The sequence below is a fragment of the Sus scrofa genome, chromosome 1, assembly GCF_054392235.1.
Source record: "Sus scrofa isolate SSC_HxYL_T2T_F1_AM1 chromosome 1, Sscrofa_HxYL_maternal_Yorkshire_Landrace_v2.0, whole genome shotgun sequence".
In the NCBI taxonomy this organism is placed as follows: Eukaryota; Metazoa; Chordata; class Mammalia; order Artiodactyla; family Suidae; genus Sus; species Sus scrofa.
In genome coordinates, this window is record NC_139383.1 from 226,208,256 (window position 1) to 226,233,725 (window position 25,470).

Genomic DNA, 25,470 nt, shown 5'->3' on the forward strand with positions numbered 1-25,470 from the left:
GTAACACAATTTGAATATACTAAATGCCAGTGCACTGTACTCTGCAAGATGGTTAATGGTTTATCTTTCATGAATTTTATCTCAACTTAAAACTTAGTCTCAGACAGGATTAAGATGGCGGAATAGAAGGACTGGAGCTCAACTTCTCTCCTAAAAACAACAAAATTCACAACTAAAGACTGAGCATTCTTCACCCAAATGGACTGGAAACCTTAAAACAGATATCCTACTCCAGAAGAAAAAAAGGAGGCCACATCAAGAGGTAGGAGGGGCAATTTCACAATCTAAACAACCCCATACCTCTCAGGAGGGAAGCTCCACAAACTGAAAACTAACTGGTTCACAGACTCACCTACAGGAGTGAGAGTTCTGAGCCCAACATCAAACCCTCACGTGCAGGGATCTAGCACTGGGAGAAAGAGCCCCTGGAGCATCTGGCATTGAAGGCCAGTAGGGTTTGTGCACAGGAGCTCCACAGGACTGGAGGAAACGGAGACCCCATTCTTAAAAGGGGCACATGGACTTTCACATGCACTGGGTCCCAGGGCAGAGTGAGGTCTCCATAAGAATCTGGGTCAAACCTGACTGCAGTTCTTGGAGGACATCCTGGGAAAACAGGGGTGAATGTGGCTTGTTGTAGGGGAAGGACATTGGAAGTAAAGCTCTCAGGAATATTCAGCGACATGGCTTTCTCTGGAGGTGGCCATTTTGGGAAGCCCTAGAGCAAACAACAATCCAGGTGGGATCAGCCCCGCCCCTCAGTAAACAAGCTACCTAAAGACCCCTCAGGCACACAGCTGCCTCTAATCCCATCCAGAGACTAAGCCCCACCCACCAGAGGGATTAGAATCAGTTACCACTGGGCAGGCATCAGCCCCTCCCATCAGGAAGCCTACACCAAGCCCCCATACTGACTTCAGCCACAAGGGGGGCAGACACCAGAAGTAAGAGAGGCTACAACTCTATTACCTATAAAAAGGTCACCACACCAAAAACCTATAAAAATGAAAAGACAGACAACTATAACTCAGATGAGGGAGAAAGGAAAACCCCAGAAAATCAGTGAAGCGATGAGGAGATTCTTAGCCTCCAGGAAAAAGACTTCAGATTGTTGATGCTGAAGATGATGTAAGACATTGGGAATAAACTGGAGGCAAAGATGGATAACTTACAGGAAATACTGAGCAAAGAGATACAAGATATAAAACTTAAACAAGAAGAGATGCAAAATACAATAACTGAAATAAAAAAAAATCACTAGAAGCAGCCAACAGCAGAGTACAGGCGGCAGAAGAACAAATAAGCGAGGTGGAGGACAGATTAGTGGAAATTACGGATGCAGAACAGAAAAGAGAAAAAAGATTGAAAACAAATAAAGAGAGTCTCAGAGAAATCTGGGACAACGTTAAATGCACCAACATCCATATCATAGGGGTGCGAGAAGGAGAAGAGAGAGAGAAGGAGACAGAAAAAATATTCCAAGAGATAATAGCCGAAAACTTCCCTAACATGGAGAAGGAACCACTCACTCAAATCCAGCAAGCACAACAAGTACCACATAAAATAAACCCAAGGAGGAACACCCCGAGACACATATTAATCAAACTAACCAAAATTAAAGACAAAGAGAAAATAATGAAAGCAGCTAGGGAAAAGAAACAAGTAACATACAAGGGAACCCCAATAAGGTTATCGGCAGATTTTTTCAACAGAAACTCTGCAGTCCAGAAGGGAGTGGCATGATATATTTAACATGACGAAAGGAAAAAACCTCCAGCCAAGATTACTTTACCCAACAAGGCTCTCATTCAGATTTGAAGGAGAAAGCAAAACCTTCACAGATAAGCAAAAGTTGAGAGAATTCGGCAACATTAAACCAGCCTTACAACAAATACTAAAGGAACTTCTCTAGGCAGAAAAGAAAACACAGCAACAGGAAACAAAAATTCCACAAATGACAAGGCTCACCAGTACAGGTATATGCACAATAAAGATATGAAATCATCCATGCACAATTATACCACCAAAATCAGAAATCAGGAGGAGAGGTGGGTACAAACGCAGGACACTGGAGATGAACTTGCAATTAAGAGAACAACAACTTAAAACACTCTCATATACATATAGACTCTTACATCAAAACTTCAGAAGAACTGCAAACCAAAAATCTACAATTGATACACAAACAAGGACTCTCTGGAGAAGAAATATATCTCATAGTAAATAAGTGCAAAATCCACCATGAAGGGGGTCATTTGACATCATCCTTGGAATGCTGAAGACTTCTTACATCTGATTCTGATTTCCTCTCCATCAAAGAATTTATGATAATTATAGTTAAATAATGCAACTGTACAATTAAATAATACAGTTCTACAACCATTTCAGTTCAATAACCATTTCTCTCCATGGTACAATGTAAGGTCTATAATGTCTTGTTTATCACATCACCTAGAATGGTGTAATGCCTATATTGAAGAATCAATAAGATGTAACAAAGTGTGAGGACATATTTATATAGTGGCACTGTTTTTTAACCAATTTATGCGTTTTATATTTTACTTACTTTCAGAGGGTATATACTATTTTTGTTATTCTTACCAGTTAAGTTATTCTTTTTATTATGCTATATAAAATATTTAATGGTATATAAGGCTTTCGTTATAAATTTTAGTTGCATAATATAACAATTTTAATGCTAATTGTTAAAGAAAAATTGAAATGTAATAGATAATACTAAATAGTAAGGATGAAAGCCATACAAAATGGGATAAAGTATAGAATAAACTTCCTATTTGTCTCAGCATATTTTCCATTCCACTTCTCCAGAGAGTCACTTAATCTTTTTCTTAAGATCCATGATATAACAGTCTGTTTGAATGTAATTGTGTTTAAATGTATGTATTTTATTCTGTAAAAAAAAAAATACTTAATAAAATTTCAAAAAAAAACTTAGTCTACCGAACACATAGTAACATTCAATGAATAGCAGCTATTATCATTATTCCTATCACTCATTTCCACCATGTTGATTCTAGTCATAATGTTATTTCAACAAATCTGCTTCTACCATGATAAGGAGCATGTATTCCACCAATCCCAAAAGAGCCCTGACTGGAAATCTAAAAACATCCCACAATAACATTTGCTAAGACTGCTGAAGTTCTGCTGGAAGTTTTACAGCAAGGGGAAGTGCAGAATCACATAAGCCCTCTCAAGGACCCTGTCATATATACATCCAACGGTGTCCTGGATTCAGTGTAAAAGTGAGCTGATATAAGAAGCACTTTTTTTTTCTTTTTTTTTTGTCTTTTCTAGGGCCACACCCATAGCACATGGAGGTTCCCAGGCTAGGGGTCTAATCGGAGCTGTAGCCATCGGCCTACGCCAGAGCCACAGCAACACGGGATCCGAGCAGTGTCTGCAACCTACACCACAGCTCACAGCAATGCCAGACCCTTAACCTGCCAACAGACTTGCTCAATGCAAGTGTCCACAAACAATCTGAAAAAAAAAATGGACTATCTGCAACTCACAATAAAGTGAAGCACAATAAAATGAGGTAGGCCTGTAAGGGTTTTTGCAGTATTCATATGATTGATATGAGACTTAAAAATATACTAACCATATAAGTGAATGGTAAGGAAAAAAGACATAGGAAAAGAATATGTAAGGAATGCTTCTACAGGAAATGCTAGGTATATTTGTTTCACATATGAAATTTCTTACATGATTGTTAATGGAAAAAAATCAGTGGGCTACATTATGTGGGGAGAAACCTGGTAATTTTTACCCACATTTCTAGCTAAAAGGTCATCATCAAAGGTTTAAGCTATAGTTGACCTCTGTACTTCCTACCATTCATTGAGCAATTAATGCTTGGATAGAAAGTTGTCACACTGCAGGCTTCACTCTGCTCTACGTGTCCCATAACCTATCAACATCACTACTCTAGGTAAAGCTCCATGGAGCTCTCCAGGGAGCACCAGGACAAATTCCTACTGACCATGGTATTGGGAAAGATGGTGGTTCTCCTAAACAATAGCCTTATTTTTATCTCCTAAAAGGAGTGCAGTGAGTAACGGGAAAGTTTTTTCCATTTCAAACTGGTTGACAGAACACTTAGAGTTAAAATTTCCACCTAATTTAAAAGTATAGATCCTGGGAGTTCCCGTCGTGGCGCAGTGGTTAACAAATCCGACTAGGAACCATGAGGTTGCGGGTTCGGTCCCTGCCCTTGCTCAGTGGGTAAACGATCCAGCGTTGCCATGAGCTGTGGTGTAGGCTGCAGACGCGGCTCGGATCCCGCGTTGCTGTGGCTCTGGAGTAGGCCGGTGGCTACAGCTCCGATTCAACCCCTAGCCTGGGAACCTCCATATGCCGCAGGAGCGGCCCAAGAAATAGCAACAACAAAAAGACAAAAGACCAAAAAAAAAAAAAAAAAAAAAAAGTATACAAACCACTACATATGTGTTTTTTTTCCTGCATTCCTGAGACCACTATGTTTCAACTCCAGCTTTTTCCCACCTTGCCACAACTCATAGACCAGACAGGTATAGTTCACCCAGGACTCTCCAGGCCAAGCATTCTGGCTCAAAGAGGTCAATCAAGTTAACTGGAATTTTCCTGGCTCAGCTTCCACTCCACAGTATCAAAGAACTATTAATTTCCCTCCATAATAATTTTTCTCTGCTAGATGGCATTCCCTTCCTGAATTCCTCCTCTCCAGTCCCTACCTATCACTTCTCAGAATTGTCTTTCACCTCACATTCTAGTTATTCTATTTTGGTGCATATTATGTATTATTGCCCAATGTTTAAAACCTACCAGGAACATGGCTAAATACAAACTATTCAAAAACTTAAATACAGAAAGTGATATGAGGAAATTAAATCCAAGCGTTGTTTCACCATTCTTTTTTTTTTTTCAGGGCTGCACCTGCAGCCTGGAAGGTCACAGGCTAGGGGTTGAATCAGAGCTGCAGCTGCAAGCCTATACTACAGCCAAAGCAATACCAAATCTAGGCCACATCTATGACCTACACTGAAGCTTGCAGCAATGCCAGATCTTTAATTCACCAAGCAAGGCCAGGGATGCAACCCATATCCTCACAGATACTACGTCAGGATCTTAACTTCCTGAGCCACAATGGAAACTCCTCACCATTCCTTTTTTTTTTTCCCCTGCTTTTCAGCACCAAACTTGTGGCACGGCACATAGAAGTTCTCAAGCTAGGGGTTGAATCAGAGCTACAGCTGCCAGCCACAGCCACAGCCACAGCAAGGTGGGATCCAGGCAACCTGTAGTGTAGTGTCTGCAACCTACACTACAGCTCATGACAAAGCTGGATCCTTAACCCACTGTACAAGGCCAGGGATCAAACCCACATCCTCATGGATACTAGTCGGATTCATTTCCGCTGAACCACAACGGGAACTCCCCGATCCTCACCATTCTTAATGTAACTCAATTGATAATAAGACAAAAATAAGCATACCCTGACCACCACACACTGATCTCCATGCCTAAAGAATGGGTGAGGCATGAAGTTAGAGGATACATCACTGGATTTCATCTTTTATGGCATGGGGGGCCCTTAAAATTGATTATTTATAATTTGGGGTATTTTATTAATTAGCTTTTCAAAAAACATGCATTTTAATATAATATTTTCAGGCCATCATCTAGATGAATGCTTAAAGGAATAATGTATTTATCATTTTGAGAGCTGATAAAAGTACATTTTCCTAATTCCAAGACAGAGATATAAGAAGGGGTCTAGGAGTTCTCATTATGGCTCAGCAGATGCCTAAAATAGGGATCTCTGTAAATCAGGCTAAGATTCTGTTCCACAGGCTTGACCTCAAGATGACTAGTCATTTAAACACACACACCAAAATTAACTGCTTTAAAAAACTTGAATTAAATTAATCCTTCATAATAATGATTCACTCATTCCCTTTTACTGAATGTCACTTTTTTAATAAGTCAAAATGGACCTTTTCACAACTAAATATAAGAATTTAAAAGAACCAGTGTGTTCATTCTGCCATATTATCTTTTAAAACAAAATTCCTGCTGATCTTTCATACTTGCAAAATCTGCTGCACAAAGTCCTAACTCACATATTCTTTCCCTAGTATCCAAAATGTCAACCAAATTAAATCACCTTTAATTTTTGAAAAATATTAGCATTTTATTCACAATAAGAGAACAAAAAAATTCAGCCTCTCCCAATTTACTTTAATCCATATTTCGTTTAACTTAAAAGAACAGCAAAGATATTGTCTTATTTCTAAAATAGATGAGATTTAGACATTCATAAAACTGAAAATCTCAAAACTGTCATTCATGATTTAACATTATATCTCTATTCTCCTTTATACTGTCTATTCAACTGCATCAAACTAAAAATTAGAAAGAATGCAATGGCATTATAGGAGAACATAACAAGTATAAAAATTACAACAATTCACTAGATATTTTTTTATTACACTTATGTCTACATAATATGAAAAAAATCCTGTATAAATGAGAAAGCAACTGAAGGGCAAAAATCAAACTCCTGGCTTTATTAGATGCAGGCCCAACATCTTTCAGATAAAATATTTGTAGGTGCCACAGTCAATCAAGATTTCAATAGAAACCAAAGATGAAAGCATTCATGCATAAAAGGCAAGTGTGATAATTATGATGTGCAGACAAGATAATGGAAAATATCCGAGGCTGCTTTTCATTTTATGTATCAAGTACTGCCTTGACCTAGACATCCTATAATGCTCCATCATATTTACTGCATTATTTTATCATTTTAATTATTCAGTAGAATTCCATTAATTCAGCAGATAGAAACCCTCCACCATCTTATAGGGTCTTTTCCCTGAATCATTTCTCAAGATAATGCTACAAAAAGTTTTCAATAAATATGAATTGAGTTTAAATTTCTTGTCCAACCTTCAAGTTTATTCATCTCTTTCTGATTAAGCAAATGGCATCCATTTTCCTGGAATATCATTTTCAGAGAGTTTACATCAAAGTATTTACAGATAATTTATATCAAAATTTTTAGCATGTGACCACATACTCTGAAGTTTTACATTGGCTCCATTTTAAAAGTTCTCTGGCAGTGAGGTGAACAGAAAATGATGGATTAATTATCACAGAGAAGAAGATAGCTCAGCATATAGATTTAGCACAAAGTTCACTGTCTGTGCATTTAAGGATTATGATGATCATTTTCTAAGCTGTGCTCTTATCTATTATCCAGAACCAGGATTCATCCACCTTAATATTCATGAAAATAGTCCCTAACAAAGTTCAAGATTACAATTACATTGCTATTATTACTATAATGTATTACATTATAAAAACACTAAGGCTTTGTAGTTATTAGCCTGCTAAAATTATAATACTGCTTCTTACAAATGTGATACTCTAACTGTTCCTTCTAATACCCTTCCATAATTTGGAGGAAAGTAACTTTTAGACATCATTAACAATTTCTGTTCAGAACTGTCAAGTCAAAGAAAGGGGTTTCTCAGTGTTCCCATCCTACTATTAAATGAAAGTACACATAATGCAGGGACAAAATTCCTCTTCTATTAGAAAACAAATCTAACATACAATGAAATAGATCAACCCCTGACTAAAAGGGCAATAAATAGTGTGAGGATTCAATTCTAAATAAAGGCAGAGTGGTTTATCTTCAGTTGCCATTCAAAGGAACTCCACTTTCCCCTGGAAATAAATCACCACCAGTCTATGTCATCCTTGGTAAGAGTAGGTAGCAAAACAGAAGAAGAGGGTGATAGAGGGAGACTATGATTCTCCTCCTTTATGTGAGCAGATGAGAGCAAGGCTGCCTGACCTATCTTTAATAAAACAGAGAGGAAAAGTAGAAAGTGCTTTCTAGAGATACAAGTGGGCACAAAGTGAAAGCAGTGGTAGAGTTCCCAGAAGAATTATTCAATCAGGCCCTTAAGAAGATAGACAGGAAGTTCCCTGGTGGTTCAGCAGGTTAAGGATCTGGTATAGTCACTGCTGTGGCATGGGTTTAATCCCTGCCCCAGAACTTCTGCATCTGTGGGAGCAGCCATAAATAAATAAATAAGAATTCTATTTCTTAAAAAAAAAAATGGATAAGGTCAAGGGAAGTGCAATCGGAAGAAGGTAGTCAAGAGGTACAAACTTCCAAGATAAATAATTACTAAAAACGTAATACATAACACGATAAATATAATTAACACTACTGAATGTTGTATATGAAAACTGCTAAGAGAGTAAATCCTAAGAATTTTCATCACAAGGAAAAATTCTTCTTCTATTTCTTTATTTTTGTATCTATATGAGATGATGGATATTCACTAAACTTACTGTGGTAATCATTTTAAGATGCATGTAAGTCAAATCATTATACTAAACAGCTTAAACTTATAATGTGCTGTGTGTAGGTCAATTATATCTCAATATAACTGGAAGAAGAAAAGAAAAAGAAGATGAACAAAGCCATAGAAAGTAAAAATTCAAGTTCCAGTAAAGTATGTCTAATTTTACCAGTCTAAGAAAGCATACTTAATCATGTTCATCCAGTTATGTGGGGACATTCACCTTTATACTTCCTTAAGTGTACTCTCAGGTTCAGGGGGGCCAAATAAGAATGAAGAGATTTAACACAGCCCTTTGGTGAAATGATACTGCAACATGAAAAGTACTCATAAAACACCTACAGCCCAAGATGAAGTGATAATACTCTCTGGTATTTATCTCAAGGGTGCAATTAAAGGAAGGAAAAATATTATTGGCACGGTGGTATTAAGCACATTACATAAAAGAGGAAAAATACTGGAAATAACCAAAATAGGTTAGTGCAATCACTTGACAAAAAAGAAGCCAACTAAAATAATCACAAAGATTATACAACAGGAAAAAATTGCACACATTAATGTGAAAAAAATATCATTATTCAATGAGAGAAACACTTAAAAGCCAATAACTTGAAAAGAATAAAGTTAACAGAGTTACATTCTACACCATAAAAACACCTCAAAAACAAAGAACTTTTCTAGATAAGAAACGTGGAAAACAAGTTTACCTTGAGCTAATCTTTCCAGTCGTTTTCCGTGTTCTGGGGGTATTGCATACCTAAAATTTCAAACACAAATAAAAATTTTAGGTTTATAATTGTTCAGCTAGTATCCTGAGGACATCTACTTCTAAATAATGTCATATAAAAGAAGTTCAACCCCCAAATCTACTTAGATGAACTAAGCAGAGATCAGAATACCAAACACAGAGCCTTGGACACTAAACAAAAGAAAAATAAACTCAAATCACCTATTTCAATGCCTTAGCTCACCATTCCAGCCACATTTTACAAATTGGGAGACAAAGGCCCAAAGCCAGCTAACTGTTTGGACAAGGGAGCACCTGACCACAGCACAGAGATTAGAACCTCCCTTCAAACACTCATAGCACCCCAGAAATCCAGGGCTATTTTTGGTTGGTTGTTTTTTTTTCAAGGTCACTTAGTTGGGCCTTTGTTTTTAAGTAAACTTGGGTTAAAAAAAAAAAAAAGCCTTTAAAATGTTTTTATTGACAAGCAGGATAGAACGCAAAATTATCATAGAAAAATTTATATCTCCACCATACCTTTCTAAGAACATTGTGCTTTCCAAATAGATTTTAAATAAAATTTTACCAGCCATAATATGTGACTTTAAAAATCCTGACTACAGAAAAACAAATTTCTCACCCTTGGGAAACAGAAATTCTTCTTCAAGTATTACTCATTTCTAGTTTCTGGTATTTTCAAAAGTGAAATATTTGAATTTATCTACCGTGAACTTACAAATTCCAAAATAATAATTTCAAGTTAAATGATCATTTCACGTTTTAAATTAAAATATGTTATTCTTCAGACCTACATTTGCTGTTTACTAGCTCAATATATATTAAGTACAAGTTACTTTTTTACTGAAATAACTTTTTTCACTTTACTTAACACCACACTTGGTTGGTTTTAACGCCACCGATAACATATGCAAAACTTAATTGGATCCGATGTAACTAGGCAATTCTCTAAAAGAAAATTCAACCATATATCCTGTTGCTTGAGGCACTATTAATGAAATTATTCCAACTGAACTGGGAAGATAAAACTTTAGCACAACTAAATGACAATCACCCAACATATATTTATACACTGGCCACTTCTTAACAGTTTTTCCCCCCAGAGATTTGTTACCAGTTTTTAATCGCTGGTTTACATTATCAAATATACCCAAAAAAGGAAACACACACATACACAAATGCATGTGCCCCAGAAAAGCATAACATACATGCTAACACATGTGCATCTATACACACACAGGTATGTACTCATATAATGGATATACTCTTGCAACAAAGGATTAGACATAGAGTTATTTACATATCCAGTTTCACTTTCTTAAAAAAATGGTATCAAAATTAAACCTAATTAATTTGAAATTAAACCATCTGCTCAAAGAAAACCTAAGTTTAAGTAAATATAAATGCAAATGTAAACATAAGGATAAAAAATACCCTTGACACAGTCTTTCAATTGGTCGTCACAACTCTATGACAAAAATCACATAGTCAACACTTCTTAAAGACACCTCCTAAAAGGGTTCTAGTAAAATTTCTCTGGAGGCTAATTAATCATCAGAAAGATTTTTCTGGGAGTTCCCTTCATGGCTCAGTGGTTGATGAACCCAACTAGGATCCATGAAAATTCGGGTTCAACCCCTGGCCTCACTCAGTGGTTAAGGCTCCAGCAATGCCGTGAGCTGTGGTGTGGGTTGTAGATGTGGCTCGGATCCCGCATTGCTGTGGCTGTGGTGAAGCCTGCAGCTGTAGCTCTGATTCAACTCCTAGCCTGGGACCACCCATATGCCATGGGTGCAGCCCTAAAATAGCAAAAAAAAAGACTTTTCCCATATATTACACATGTAACAAAAGTTCTCTCCATTGGAACATGACTTACTAGGCACTGAGTGTGTCCCCTGAATGCAGCTCGGCCTTTAGGTCACTAAGGTGTAACTGACCATTACAGATGGGCTCCCCACTTTCTATAGTGCCCCTCAAACTACCCTCCATGGTGTACTAAAGTCATCTCTGCAAACTATAGATCTGATTGTGATGGAGTGATGGGGTTTCACTGGCTAGCTCACCTGAACAACAGAAGCTGAACTGCTTCGCAGGGCACACAGACCTGCTGCGATACTTCAGTTGCATCTACTGATCAATGTCTCAATCAAATTCTGCTCTTCGCTTTTATCAAACTACTTAAAGTCTCTTCCAGTGCCTTTGTTATGTCACATCTCCACTGCTTTCCATCCCTTATTTCTGGGCTTTATATACCCTCTCCATCCCTACCCAGCCAATAAAAGCTCCACTCTTTTTTTTAAGCTCAGCTTGAGTCACACTCAAGGAGAGCTCCCCACTCTTCTTTTTATCAACCACAGAGAAGAGAGGCTTCCACCATGGCTCTCAGATTTTTTTTTTTTTTTTTTTTTTTTTTTTTTGCTTTTTAGGGCCGCATTCACAACATATGGAAGTTCCCAGCCTTGGGGCTGAATCCAAGCTACAGCTGCCAGCCACACCACAGCCACAGGGATGAGGGATCCAAGCTTGTCTGTGACCTACACCTCAGTTCACGGCAACACCGGATCCCTGTCCCACTGAGCAAGGCCAGGGATTGAACCTGCATCCTCGTGGATACTAGTTGGATTTGTTCCCCTGCGCCATGACAGGAACTCCTCAGAACTTTTTTTTTTTTTTTTAATCTTTCCGCCTCCCTCCTCTCCTCTCAAGCTCCCTAGGGGCAAGGACCAATGTCTTTTTCCTAGAACAAAGCAACAGCAAAGTAAGTCCTCAGAAAGTGTTTGCAGACTTTTGCGGCTCTCCAATGATGAACTGTGTTCCTGACTCTTCAGGATGGAAGACATGGAAGGAGAAAAAGGATGGAAGATGAAGAAAAAATAATGAAAGGGGGAAACTAGAAAGATAGATAGAAATTATATAAGCTGGAGTTCCTCTTATGGCTGAGCAAGTTAAGAACCTAGCACAGTGTCTGTGAGAATGCAGGTTCAATACCTGGCCTTGCTCAGTGGGTTAAGGATCCAGAGTTGCTGCCAGCTGTGTCACAGGTGGCAGATGCGGCTCAGATTCTGAGTTGCTGTGGTTATGGTGTAGGCCACAGCTGCAGCTCCAATTCAGTCCCTAGCCCAGTAGCTTCTATATCCCACAGAAGCACCCATGAAGAAAAAAAAATTATATAAGCCAATACCTCATTTCCTAACCACAAGGTCACCCTGGCATACTCAGGATCTGTCTACCAGCCTCTAATCTGCTCAAACATCTGAGTCAATCAAATCTTTCTCTCCCAGGACTCTATACTTTTAGTGTGGTCTCCCCATTTTGCTCTGCTTTCTCTACATTCCCCCTGGATCTTACCCTGTGTTCTAATGCATAGAAATTCCATGGACTGTGAAGGACAAATTGTGCTTAAGGTAGATGGGCAGTACTGGGGCACTTAACTTCCACTTAAATGGCATGGAGGAAAAATAATTTCCCAACATAACTGCCCTAAAAACTTAGCTCCTATGAATGTCACAGCCAGCACAGAAAAATGCCATCTACTTTCTTTATAAAAAGTAGAAAAAAAAAAAAAAAAAAAACGAGTCAACTGGGAAAAAGGTCCAACTTCATAAGACTTAAGAATGCTAATATTTTTCATCTAAACAATCTAAAAAATCAGTATAAGCCACTATAAGAATAAAGCTGAAACAGAATGCCCTGAATGAGAAAAAAAAAATTGGGGAAAAAAAGGCCTTAAAAAAACAGAATCACTTGTATGCTCTTAAGAAAGTCTGAAATTCTGCTGCTCTGATGACATCCAAGGTTTCATTAATTTCTATTTGACATACTACTACCTCATGGAAACATTAACCAATTCTCAGCAATTTTATGGAAAAAATAGCATAAAAACACTGCTGCCTGCCGACCCTGACCCTTTCCCATTAGTGTTTAGAAATGCTTATCTCTTTTTCCTCAAAAAAAAAAAAAATACCTTTTCTGGAGTTCCTACTGTCTCTCAGTGGGTTAGGAACCCAACACAGTCTCCCTGAGAATGTAGGTTCAATCCCTGGCCTCAATCAAGGGGTTGAGGATTCAGCATTGCCATAGCTGTGGCATAGGCAAGCAGCTGCAGCTCTGATTCAACCCCTGGCCTGAGAACTTCCATATGCCATGGGTGCAGCTTTAAAAAAAAATTAAATTAAAAAATTTTAAAAAATACCTTTTCTAGGGAACCCTCCTGCACTGTTGGTGGGAATGTAAACTGGTACAGCCACTAAGGAGAACAGTTTGGAGATACCTTAGAAATCTATACATAGAACTTCCATATGACCCCGCAATCCCACTCTTGGGCATCTATCCGGACAAAACTCTACTTAAAAGAGACACGTGCACCCGCATGTTCATTGCAGCACTATTCACAATAGCCAGTACATGGAAACAACCTAAATGTCCATCGACAGATGATTGGATTCGGAAGAGGTGGTATATATACACAATGGAATACTACTCAGCCATAAAAAAGAATGACATAATGCCATTTGCAGCAACATGGAAGGAACTAGAGAATCTCATCCTGGAGTTCCCGTCGTGGCGCAGTGGTTAACGAATCCGACTAGGAACCATGAGCTTGCGGGTTCGGTCCCTGCCCTTGCTCAGTGGGTTAACGATCCGGCGTTGCCGTGAGCTATGGTGTAGGTTGTAGACGCGGCTCGGATCCCGCGTTGCTGTGGCTCTGGCGGGGGCCGGTGGCTACAGCTCCAATTCGACCCCTAGCCTGGGAACCTCCATATGCCGCGGGAGCAGTCCAAGAAATAGCAACAACAACAACAACAACAAAAGACAAAAAGACAAAAAAAAAAAAAAAAAAAAAAAGAGAGAATCTCATCCTGAGTGAAATGAGCTAAAAAGACAAAGACAAATACCATATGATATCACTTATAGCTGGAATCTAATATCCAGCACAAATGAACATCTCCTCAGAAAAGAAAATCATGGACTTGGAGAAGAGACTTGTGGCTGCCTGATGGGAGGGAGAGGGAGTGGGAGGGATTTGGAGCTTGGGCTTATCAGACACAACTTAGAATAGATTTACAAGGAGATCCTGCTGAATAGCATTGAGAACTATGTCTAGATACTCATGTTGCAACAGAAGAAAGGGTGGGGGAAAAAATGTAATTGTAATGTATACATGTAAGGATAACCTGACCCCCTTGCTGTACAGTGGGAAAAAAAAAAAAATACCTTTTCTGACTCCTTCATCCCACTGCCACCTATCTACTTTCTTTTCTTCCCTTTATACACACTACTTCCAGTACTTGCCCCCTTTTTTTAATGGTCATACCCACAGCATATGGAGTTCCCAGGCCAGGGACTGAATTTGAACCACAGCTAAGACCTATACCACAGCTGTAGCAATACCAGATCCTTTAACCCACTGAGCTGGGCTGGGGATCGAACCCTGTGCCTCGGCAGCAACAGGAGCCACTATAGTCAGATTCTTAACCCACTGTGCCACAGCAGGAACTCCAGTTGCCATATTTTTATCCCATTCATCCTGCAATCCAGGGCAACCTGAATCCTATTTCCACCACTCTCAATATGACTACTTGGACAAAGGCTGCCATATTGTTTAGTCTTTACTTGTCTTCTCTGGAATTTTTCCTAGTTCCTTAAAACACTCACTTCTCTTAAGTTTCATGATCCAACTCATTTTCAGTTGTTTTCTATCTTATGCTCTTGCCAAACCAACCTTTTGGCTGCCTGATGTTCCCCAGGGCTCCATGCTTTAGAGTTTCCACATTTGCCCCTAAGGGAATCACCTTCCCTCAAGGCTTCAAGATTATCCTTATGCTGCTAAACTATATCTCCAGGAGTTCCCACTGTGGTGCAGTGGAAACAAATCTGACTAGTATCCATGAGGATGTGGGTTTGATCCCTGGCCTCACTCAGTGGGCCAGGGATCCGGTGTTGCCGTGAGCTGTAGTGTAGGTCACAGATGCAGCTCAGCTCCCTCCTGAGTTGCTGTGGCTGTGGCATAGGCCAGCAGCTATAGCTCTGATTTGACCCCTAGCCTGGGAACTTCCATACACCGTGGGTACAGCCCCAAGCAAAAAAATTAAAAATTAAAAAAAATAAAAAAGACAAAATAAATAAAAAATAAACCGTAACTCCATTCCGTATGTGTCTCTCAAGCTCTGCATTTCAAAAACCAACCACCTGTAGAAAAAATCCACTTGGAAGCCCTAAAACACAGTTTGTCCCAAGCTTAATCCTCCATCATCTTCATTACAGACCAACCTGCTTCTTTTACAGAGTTCGTCAACTGTCCAGAAAAACGGCAGCTATCTATAGTTGTATTCCCCTATATAATCAATCCTCAAGTTTTATATTTTCCACCTCTTGTAGAAGAGAAGTCTCACAAACCCATCTACATTTCTCCATCCCAACTGCAACTACCTTGGTCCAGGCCACCATTCTGTCACGTACGTCACTACTGTACCTCATCTTCAACCTTGCCCCCACTCCGCCAGTCCATGTAGCAAATCAGTTCATGTCACTTTCTTCCCCTGTGTAATTTTAGAAGGAAGGAAGGAAGAAATGGTGATTAAGTAGAAGCAAGTTGGAGGGCTGATGTGCATAGGGGTTTATTATATTTTTTTTTCCTTTTTACAGCCACACCTGAAGCATATGGAAGTTTAGAAGGAAGGAATGGTGATTAAGTAGAAGCAAGTTGGAGGGCTGATGTGCATAGGGGTTTATTATATTTTTTTTCCTTTTTATAGCCACACCTGAAGCATATGGAAGTTTCCAGGCTAGGGGTTGAATTGGAGCTGCAGCTGGGAGCCTACACCACAGCCGCAGCAACTCCAGACCCAAGCCACATCTGCAACCTACGCTGCAGCTCGAGGCAACAGTAGATCCTTAACCCACTGAACAAACCTACTGAGGATCAAACCTGCATCCTCATGGACACTATATTGTGTTCTTAACTGAGCCACAACAGGAACTCCAGGGTTCCTGGAGACAATGAGTGACCTCAATCAGGGGAGTCCTAACTCTCAGATTCTGACCATCTCCTAGACATTTCTATGAAATTATCCCATCACTTCAAACGACTCACAACATACATAATATCAAATTTGTGATTTCCCCCTTGAAGTTGTTTCTCTCTCCCAGCTTCCCCAATTCAATCCAGCACTCCATTTTCCCCTAGCCTCCCTTAGTAGAAAGCATAAGTCACCTCTTCTTTAATTTCTCATCCTCTCTGCCCCAACTACCAGCCATAAGTCACAGCCTCCTGATTCAGATTCAGCTCCCTGCAGCATCACCTCAATTTCAACCCTGATCCAGCCCAGTAGGACCACTATCATAACTGAGCTGTCTTATCTCCCTGGGAAGCTACAGACTTCATCACAATCATAGCATAAAAACCTTTATTCCTTACTGCTTGGCTTTCAAGACCCCCTTCCTCCAATTTAGGCACAGCCACAAATATCAGCCAACACACTCAACAGTCTGGACTAGGAATTATTCTGTCTCTCAGATGAGCTCTGACCTCACTCATCTCCACAAACAAGCCCTCCACTCCACTTCAGATCCCAACCGTCAAGCCCTGCCTTGATCCCACCTCATCCTTGAGGCTTTATTTGACCACTGGAAACCTTGGCAATCCTATCTCTTTTCCTCCCCCCAGATCTCTTCTGTTATATTCTGTGTAGTATTTATCATATACTACTTTCCATGGCTAGCTGCTGTTGTTTATGGTCACTTTGGACAGGAACAGAATTCTGTGAGGAGAGAATGCCTATCACCAACCAGAAATTTTCATACCAATGACCCTTTTCACTTACATTTTACAGTGAGTGCCTGCTTCAGACCCAACACTATGTGCCACCACTGTTCAGTTATGCAGCTAATTCTTTTTTAAATTTATTTATTTATTTATTTTTGTCTTTTTAGGGCTGAACCCATGGCATATGAAAGTTCCCAGGCTAGGAGTCTAATGGGAGCTGGAGCCACCAGCCTATGTCACAGACACAGCAAACAGGATCCGGCAAGCCACATTGGAGACCTACACTGTAGACTGCAGCAATGCTGGATCCGTAACCCACTGAGCAAGGCTGGGGATGGAATCTTGTCCTCATGGATACTAGTGTGTTCTTGTAAACCACAGAGCCACAACGGGAACTACTATGCAGCTAATTCTTAATTTTTTGAGAATATAAATATATCTCATAATTTTGTGTCCTTTGAAAACTACCAAATGAGATGAATACTATTGTATACCCTCAAGTACATGCTAGTCTGCTAAAATTACCAACAGTATTTTTGTTTCAGATATGATGAATGCTGCAAAAGTTCTGCTAACATTAAGAAACTATGACTCACTCATGAGCTAAGAACACACTAGATATCCATAGGGTGGTGTTTTATTTAAAACCAGAATCTTTTATGAATTGGGGAGGTGTAAAAAAAGATCTAACCTGAAGGCCAAGGAAAACAGAATTATTCTTCTAAGCACATCTCTGGGTATTTCACTCAAAGAACAGACCTAAAATGAGTCATCCTGCAGGCTGTAATATAAACACTAAATCTACCTGAATAATATCAAGCCGGTATTTCAAAATGTCAATAAGCGGGGAGTTCCCGTTGTGGCTCAGTGGTTAACGAATGTGACTAGGAACCATGAGGTTGCAGGTTCAATCCCTGGCCTTGCTCAGTGGGTTAAGGATCCAGCGTTGCGGTGAGCTGTGGTGTAGGTTGAAGACGTGGCTCGGATCCTGCGTTGCTATGGCTCTGGCATATGCTGGCGGCTACAGCTCCGATTGGAGCCCTAGCCTGGGAACCTCCATATGTGGCTGGAGTGGCCCTAGAAAAGGCAAAAAGACAAAAAAAAAAAAAAAAAAAAAAAAAAAGTCAATAAGCAATGCAGGATCTGAACCACATCTGTGATTACACCACAGCTCACAGCAACGCTGGATCCCCAACCCACTGAGCCAGGCCAGGGATCAAACCGTCATCCTCACAGGTCCTCACAGGTACTGGTCAGATTCGTTTCTGCTGCACCATAACAGGAACTCCAACAATGACATTTTAAATAAACTGCAGTTATATTTTATTTTCTTTGATACTTACTACCAAAAAACTACATAAATCAAAAAGTGCCTAAAAACTCAATATTCTGAAGTAGTTAATTTACAACAAGCTTTTTTTCTTTTATTTTTTATTACTATTATTTTTTAATAGTTGCTTCCCCAATACAATTTTTTTTGACTGTACAGCATGGTGACCCAGTTATACATACATGTACACATTCTATTTTCACACATTATCATGCTCCATCATAAGTGACCAGACAGAGTTCCCAGTGATACATAGCAGGATCTCATTGTAAATCCATTCCAAAGGCAATGATGTGTATCTATTAACCCCAAGCTCCCCAGTCACCCCACTCCCTCCCCCTCCCTCTCGGCAACCACAGGTCCATTCTCCAAGTCCATGATTTCCTTTGCTGTGGAAAGGTTCGTTTGTGCTGGATATTAGATTCCAGTTATAAGTGATATCATATGGTATTTGTCTTTGTCTTTCTGACTCATTTCACTCAGTAGGAGAGTCTCTGTTTCCATCCATGTTGCTGCAAATGGCATTCTTTTGTTCTTTTTATGGCTGAGTAGTACTTCATTGTGTATATACACCACATCTTCCGAATCCAATCGTCTGTCAATGGACATTTGGGTTGTTTCCAGCTCTTGGCTACTGTGAACAGAGCTGCAGTGAACATGCAGGTGCATATGTCTTTTTTAAGGAAAGTTTTGTCCGGATAGATGCCCAAGAGTGGGATTGCGGGGTCATATGGTAGTTCTATGTATAGATTTCTAAGGTGCCTCCAGACTGTTCTCCATAGTGGCTGTACCAGTTGACATTCCCACCAGCAGTGCAGGAGGGTTCCCTTTTCTCCACAACCCCTCTAGCACTTGTTAATTATGGACTTATTAATGATGGCCATTCTGACTGGTGTGAGTTGGTATCTCGTGGTCGTTTTGATTTGCATTTCTCTTATAATCAGCGATGTTGAGCATTTTTTCATGTGCTTGCTGGCCATCTGTACATCTCCCTTGGAAAAATGTCTATTCAGGCCTTTTGCCCATTTTTCCATTGGGTGGTTGGCTTTTTTGCTGTTGAGTTGTGTAAGTTGCTTGTATATCCTAGAGATTAAGCCCTTGTCAGGTGCATTGTTTGAAACTATTTTCTCCCATTCTGAAAGTTGTCTTTTTGTTTTCTTTTTGGTTTCCTTTGCTGTGCAAAAGCTTGTCAGTTTGATTAGGTCCCATTGGTTTATTTTTGGTCTTATTTCTATTGCTTTGGGAGACTGACCTGAGAAAATATTCATGAGGCTGATGTCAGAGAGTGTTTTGCCTATGTTCTCTTCTAGGAGTTTGATGGTGTCCTGTCGTATATTTAAGTCTTTCAGCCATTTTGAGTTTATTTTCATGCATGGCGTGAGGGTGTGTTCTAGTTTCATTGCTTTGCATGCGGCTGTCCAGGTTTCCCAGCAATGCTTGCTGAATAGACTTTCTTTTTCCCATTTTATGTTCTTGCCTCCTTTGTCAAAGATTAATTGACCATAGGTGTGTCTGCATTTATTTTTGGGTTCTCTGTTCTGTTCCATTGGTCTGTATGTCTGTTTTGATACCAGTACCACACTGTTTTGATGACTGTGGCTTTGTAATATTGCCTGAAGTCTGGGAGAGTTATGCCTCCTGCTTGGTTTTTGTTCCTCAGAATTGCTTTGGCAATTCTGGGTCTTTTTGGATTGTTTGTTCTAGTTCTGTGAAAAATGTCATGGGTAATTTGATAGGGATTGCATTGAATCTTTAGATTGCTTTTTGATCAAGACATATTCCTAACTGTCGAAAAGAAGGCTAAACAACTATAGATTTTACATGTGTGATCATGTTACATTTTCACATTACTGATGATGTTAACAAGTTTTAATGTGTGTTCACTTTTTTTGTCTTTTTGTCTTTTTTAGGGCCGCACCCATGGCATATGGAGGTTCTTGGGCTAGGGGTTTAATTGGAGCTACAGCTGCTGGCCTATGCCACGTCCCAGCAATATCAGATCTGAGCCACATCTTCAACCTACAACACAGTTCACAGAACACTGGATCCTTAACCCACTAAGCAAGGCCAGGGATCTAACCCACAACCTCATGGTTCCTAGTCGGATTCGTTTCTGCAGCGCCACGACAGGAACTCCTGTGTGTTCATTTATTAAAGTTTAAGCATTAACATTTTATATTATGAAGTCATTAGTTAACTGTGGAAAACAGAACACTGCTTGCTTCATTTTCAGTTCTTAAAATTAGATGAACGTGGGAAACAGTGAGTTTGACTGTAAAGGACTGTAAGACCCTCACACCTTCACCAAAAGAAAGCTCCTTGCCCCACATCATGCTCACCCAGGGTCTTGTTCCCTCCTTTGAGGGGATGGTGGCCCATATGTCTGAGTATTAAGGCCTGGTCCTCTTGCCTCCATTCGGGGCAATTCTGAAAGGCCTATCAGAAGCGATAAGGCATCCACCACTGCCTCTAGAATCTGCCCGGGGCTGACCGCAGTTGCACTTTCCCTTCTGCCTAGTCCTGCCTTCCTCCCTCCCCAGAGCTGCTGCTTCCAGAACCGGATCCAAGACAGCTCCAGTACACAAGCTAGAACAAACAGTTACGATGAACATGTTTGTTAGGAGGTGTCATTATGGCATCAGCACTGAAAATGCTGGATGTATCTAACCATGACTCAGAGAACAAGGTGTTTGAACTGATGCCCTATAAGGAGAGCAGATAAAAAGCCATGAGAAAAAGAATTCAGCCAGGGAGTGGCATGATATATTTAACATGACGAAAGGAAAAAACCTCCAGCCAAGATTACTTTACCCAACAAGGCTCTCATTCAGATTTGAAGGAGAAAGCAAAACCTTCACAGATAAGCAAAAGTTGAGAGAATTCGGCAACATTAAACCAGCCTTACAACAAATACTAAAGGAACTTCTCTAGGCAGAAAAGAAAACACAGCAACAGGAAACAAAAATTCCACAAATGACAAGGCTCACCAGTACAGGTATATGCACAATAAAGATATGAAATCATCCATGCACAATTATACCACCAAAATCAGAAATCAGGAGGAGAGGTGGGTACAAACGCAGGACACTGGAGATGAACTTGCAATTAAGAGAACAACAACTTAAAACACTCTCATATACATATAGACTCTTACATCAAAACTTCAGAAGAACTGCAAACCAAAAATCTACAATTGATACACAAACAAGGACTCTCTGGAGAAGAAATATATCTCATAGTAAATAAGTGCAAAATCCACCATGAAGAGGGTCATTTGACATCATTCTTGGAGTGCTGAAGTCTTCTTACATCTGATTCTGATTTCCTCTCCATCAAAGAATTTATGATAATTATAGTTAAATAATGCAACTGTACAATTAAATAATACAGTTCTACAACCATTTCAGTTCAATAACTATTTCTCTCCATGGTACAATGTAAGGTCTATAATGTCTTGTTTATCACATCACCTAGAATGGTGTAATGCCTATATTGAAGAATCAATAAGATGTAACAAAGTGTGAGGACATATTTATATAGTGGCACTGTTTTTTTAAAAATTTATGCATTTTATATTTTACTTATTTTCAGAGGGTATATTATTTTTGTAATTCTTACCAGTTAAGTTATTCCTTTTATTATGCTATATAAAATATTTAATGGTATTTCTTTGAGACCTTTGTCAAGATAGGATATGATTGGATCTATATTTGATTATTCTGTTGTATGGATCTAATTTTATTTCTTCATGTTAATCTGATTGACATTCTTTATTCCATTTCCATGCTATTTAATTTACTGCAGTTTTTAAATGAGTCTTAAAATCTATAATTTTACTGGCTCTTCTAAATTATTTGCATTTCCATAAAATTTTGTGATTAGACTATAAATGTCTATAAAATTTTGTTATAATTGTGCTGAATCTATAGATTAATTTGGTAAGAATTGACATTTTCAAAGGTTGAGACTGTAATTTCATGAATAATGACATATTCTTATCTTTCTTTAATTTCCCTTAAAAGTATTTTATAATTGTCAAAAAAAAAAAAAAGAAAGAAAAAGAAAAAGAATTCAGCCAGAGCTTGCCTCTTCCTTATGCTACCCGTGGCCCATTTCCTGACAAAACAGGTAGATGGAAAAATAAGTCTGGCAGCTATATCTGCAAACAATAAGGCAACTGCAGCAAGAAAAAGGGTATTATAAATTAGTTGATATCGCCTGAGACAACATAAAAGAAATCTTTACTTCTTAATATTGACCTTTCCAAAATACTCAACAGAACACATACAGTAGTAAAGTGACTTTTCAAGTACTAGATGATCAAATAACTGATTTCCTCTTTTCCATGGCAACCCCAGGGACCTATGGTTTCCTGAAGGTGCCTCAGGGAAGGAGTTGGGGAGGGAGAGGGTCCCACCATCCACATTTCAGCCAGGTCAGCTCTGTCTTTATTTTCAACTTTATGTAATTTGACTTTCTGAAGAAATGTGCATTTATGGAAAGTCTGAGAACCTCTGTGCTAGGCCAGTGTTTGCCACTTTCTATGATAAGTGAGGACTCATCATAGAAAATACTTTCCTGGTTTACGTTAGAGTATTCTATGTAAGATTTGAGCTCCATGTAGGATTTGGATTCCAATAAAATTTTGCTAAGAATAAGTTTCTGCTAGAAAATAAAGGGGACTGTGGGGGGCACTAAAAGTTGTATTTCTAAACTGCAAGCTTCATGAAGACCATTCTATCCTGTTCACCAGAGTATCACTAGCACTGAGCCCAATACCTAACAGATGACAATACCTGACAAATAAATATTTAATGAACAAAAAGGAAAAAAACAAACAGAATCAAAAATCACCAAACACAAATGCAACATTTTATAGGATAGAAGCATTAATAAAACAGAAACAAAATGCCATTTCAAGAAGAATCACAACTATAGTAACTTCAAGTCAGTAACAAACAAAAACATGCCCATAGAAAGCTATGTGTGCATATCAAAAACTTTCCAAAGCCACTGTTTTTCCAATAAAAACCATTCTTACCTTACATGGAAATCTTCTTCAGAGAATGGTATCCTTTCCAAATGATCATTTATTCAAAGGACAATTATACCTAGTCCATGAATAAGATAAAGTAGCTTAAAGTGTTCCACCACAATTGGCTCACAGAGTTCTACCACAATTAACTTCAACAAAGTATTGAAGCATTTTCAAGGAGATTTCCTGCAATTGAAGTTTAAACTTCAAGGGAAAATACCTACACAGCTATCTTACCAGTGGAAATCTCTGAAAATTGAGAGGCTTTCAAAAGTGCACCTTACACAAAGCAACCAAGTTACCCAAAGATAATTCAAGCAACACACTGTGTAGCACTGGGAACTCTGTCTAGTCAATTATGATGGAACACATAATGTAAGAAAAAAGAATGTATACATGTATGTGTAACTGGGTCACCATGTTGTGCAGTAGAAAAAAATATATATATATAAAGAAATAAAAATAAATTTTAAGGAGTTACTGATCAAATGCTAGCAATGCTTTTACAATAGGTTAAAAAAACATACATTTTAATAATTTTAAAATCCTAAATACATATATGTTCATTCCCATCTTAAGGCAATATCCCCACAAGACATCTTTTCAAATCTTACAGAAAATAAATTAAGAACCACTCAAGGTAGCTGAATCAGCTGTCTGAAGACTCTGAAGTAAATACTTGAACATTTATCTGGGACTTTCCTTTGCCTTTTATTTGTAGAAGCCTTTGGGTTTTACTCCCCTTGTGCAGCATAATTCAGGTAATAGCACTCTCCTTAGGGAGAACTATCTCCCCCAAAAACAGATACGTAATTCTAATGGAGCTGCCATTCTTCATGCTTCTGATCTCACCACCACAGTGATCCAAGCCAGGACAATCGTAATACCTTCCCACCCTTGGCCTCAGTAACTTGGGCCAGAAATTAGCACAGAATCCAAGCCAGGAGCAAGTTTCCTTTCTGGTGATACAGAGAGGAATACATGAACCAGAGAGAAAAATGAAGGCAACACAAAGAGAAGTGGGACCCAAGATCCAACACACCCTGGCAACTTCTAAGGGTTCCAAATGTTTCTGACTGCTCATGGATACATGAGCCAATTAAATTCTCCTTTTGGCTAAGCTGATTCACAGTGAGTTTCAACAGAACATTCCCAACACAATGTCAACAGAACATTCTCAATCCAGAGAAATCCAACATAGATATTACTTTTTTAATGGATTAAAACAGATTCAAATAACATGAGGAAATGCATGAATATTAATTTTAAAGTAAAAATTAGTTGATCTGCAATACTGGAAGACTAAAGAGGATTGTGTTATAGCTTTCAGAACCTGCTCTGTTCTCAATCCTAGCAGTGATTATCTGATAGGTTTGATAGACAAAGCACTCTTATCTCTCAACAGGGTCAGACTAGCTTTTCCCAAAGCTATACTTTAGGGGAACAAATGCAAATAGAAGTCTAATTTAAGAATCGCTACTCATTCCATAGAGGAAGACAAAAATCTTCAAGGTAAAACCCATTCTTTCTAAAATGTGGGAGTTTATTTCTGATTTCAAGAAGTTTCTTTTTTTTTAAGAATCTTTTTTTTTACATAACCCATAGTCATGCTTCTTTTTTTGTTTTGTTTTGTCTATTTTAGGACTGCACCTGTGGCATATGGAGGTTCCCAGGCTAGGGGTCAAATCTGTAGCTGCTGGCCTACGCCACAATCGCAATAACACGGGGATTAGAGCCATGTGTGAGACACAACAGCTTACAGCAACTCAGAATCTTTAACCCACTGAGCAAGGCCAGGGACCAAACTGGCATCCTTATGGATACTAGTTGGATTCATTAACCACTGAGCCTCTGGGAACTTCTGATTTCAAGAAGATTTCTAAAGGATATCTAACAAACAAATCTGAAGCAGATAAAGCTTGTCCAGTGATTTCTCTCATTCTCACCTTTAACGTTCACCTCATCCAAATAACGGCTATAAATTCTCACAAGATTAGAAACTAGACACATTTTTTTTTTTTTTTTGCCTTTTCCAGGGTTGCTTCCCACGGCATATGGAGGTTCCCAAACTAGGGGTCCAATCGGAACTGAAGCAGCCGGCCTACGCCACAGCCACAGCAACGCAGGATCCGAGCTGTGTCTGCAACCTACACCACAGCTCACAGCAACACCGGATCCTTAACCCACTGAGCAAGGCCAGGGGTCGAATCT

General features: G+C 39.0%; 1 protein-coding gene across 2 annotated transcripts in view; it reads right to left on the reverse strand.

Moving 5' to 3' along the window:
• Positions 1 to 25,470, reverse strand: part of KDM4C (lysine demethylase 4C) — a 436,329-nt gene that overhangs the window by 308,828 nt on the left and 102,031 nt on the right. For both annotated transcript variants that reach the window (XM_021063862.2, XM_021063858.2), the window contains one exon: positions 9,092 to 9,141. In XM_021063862.2, the coding sequence (XP_020919521.1) occupies positions 9,092 to 9,141 (50 nt within the window). The remainder of the gene's footprint in view (positions 1 to 9,091; positions 9,142 to 25,470) is intronic.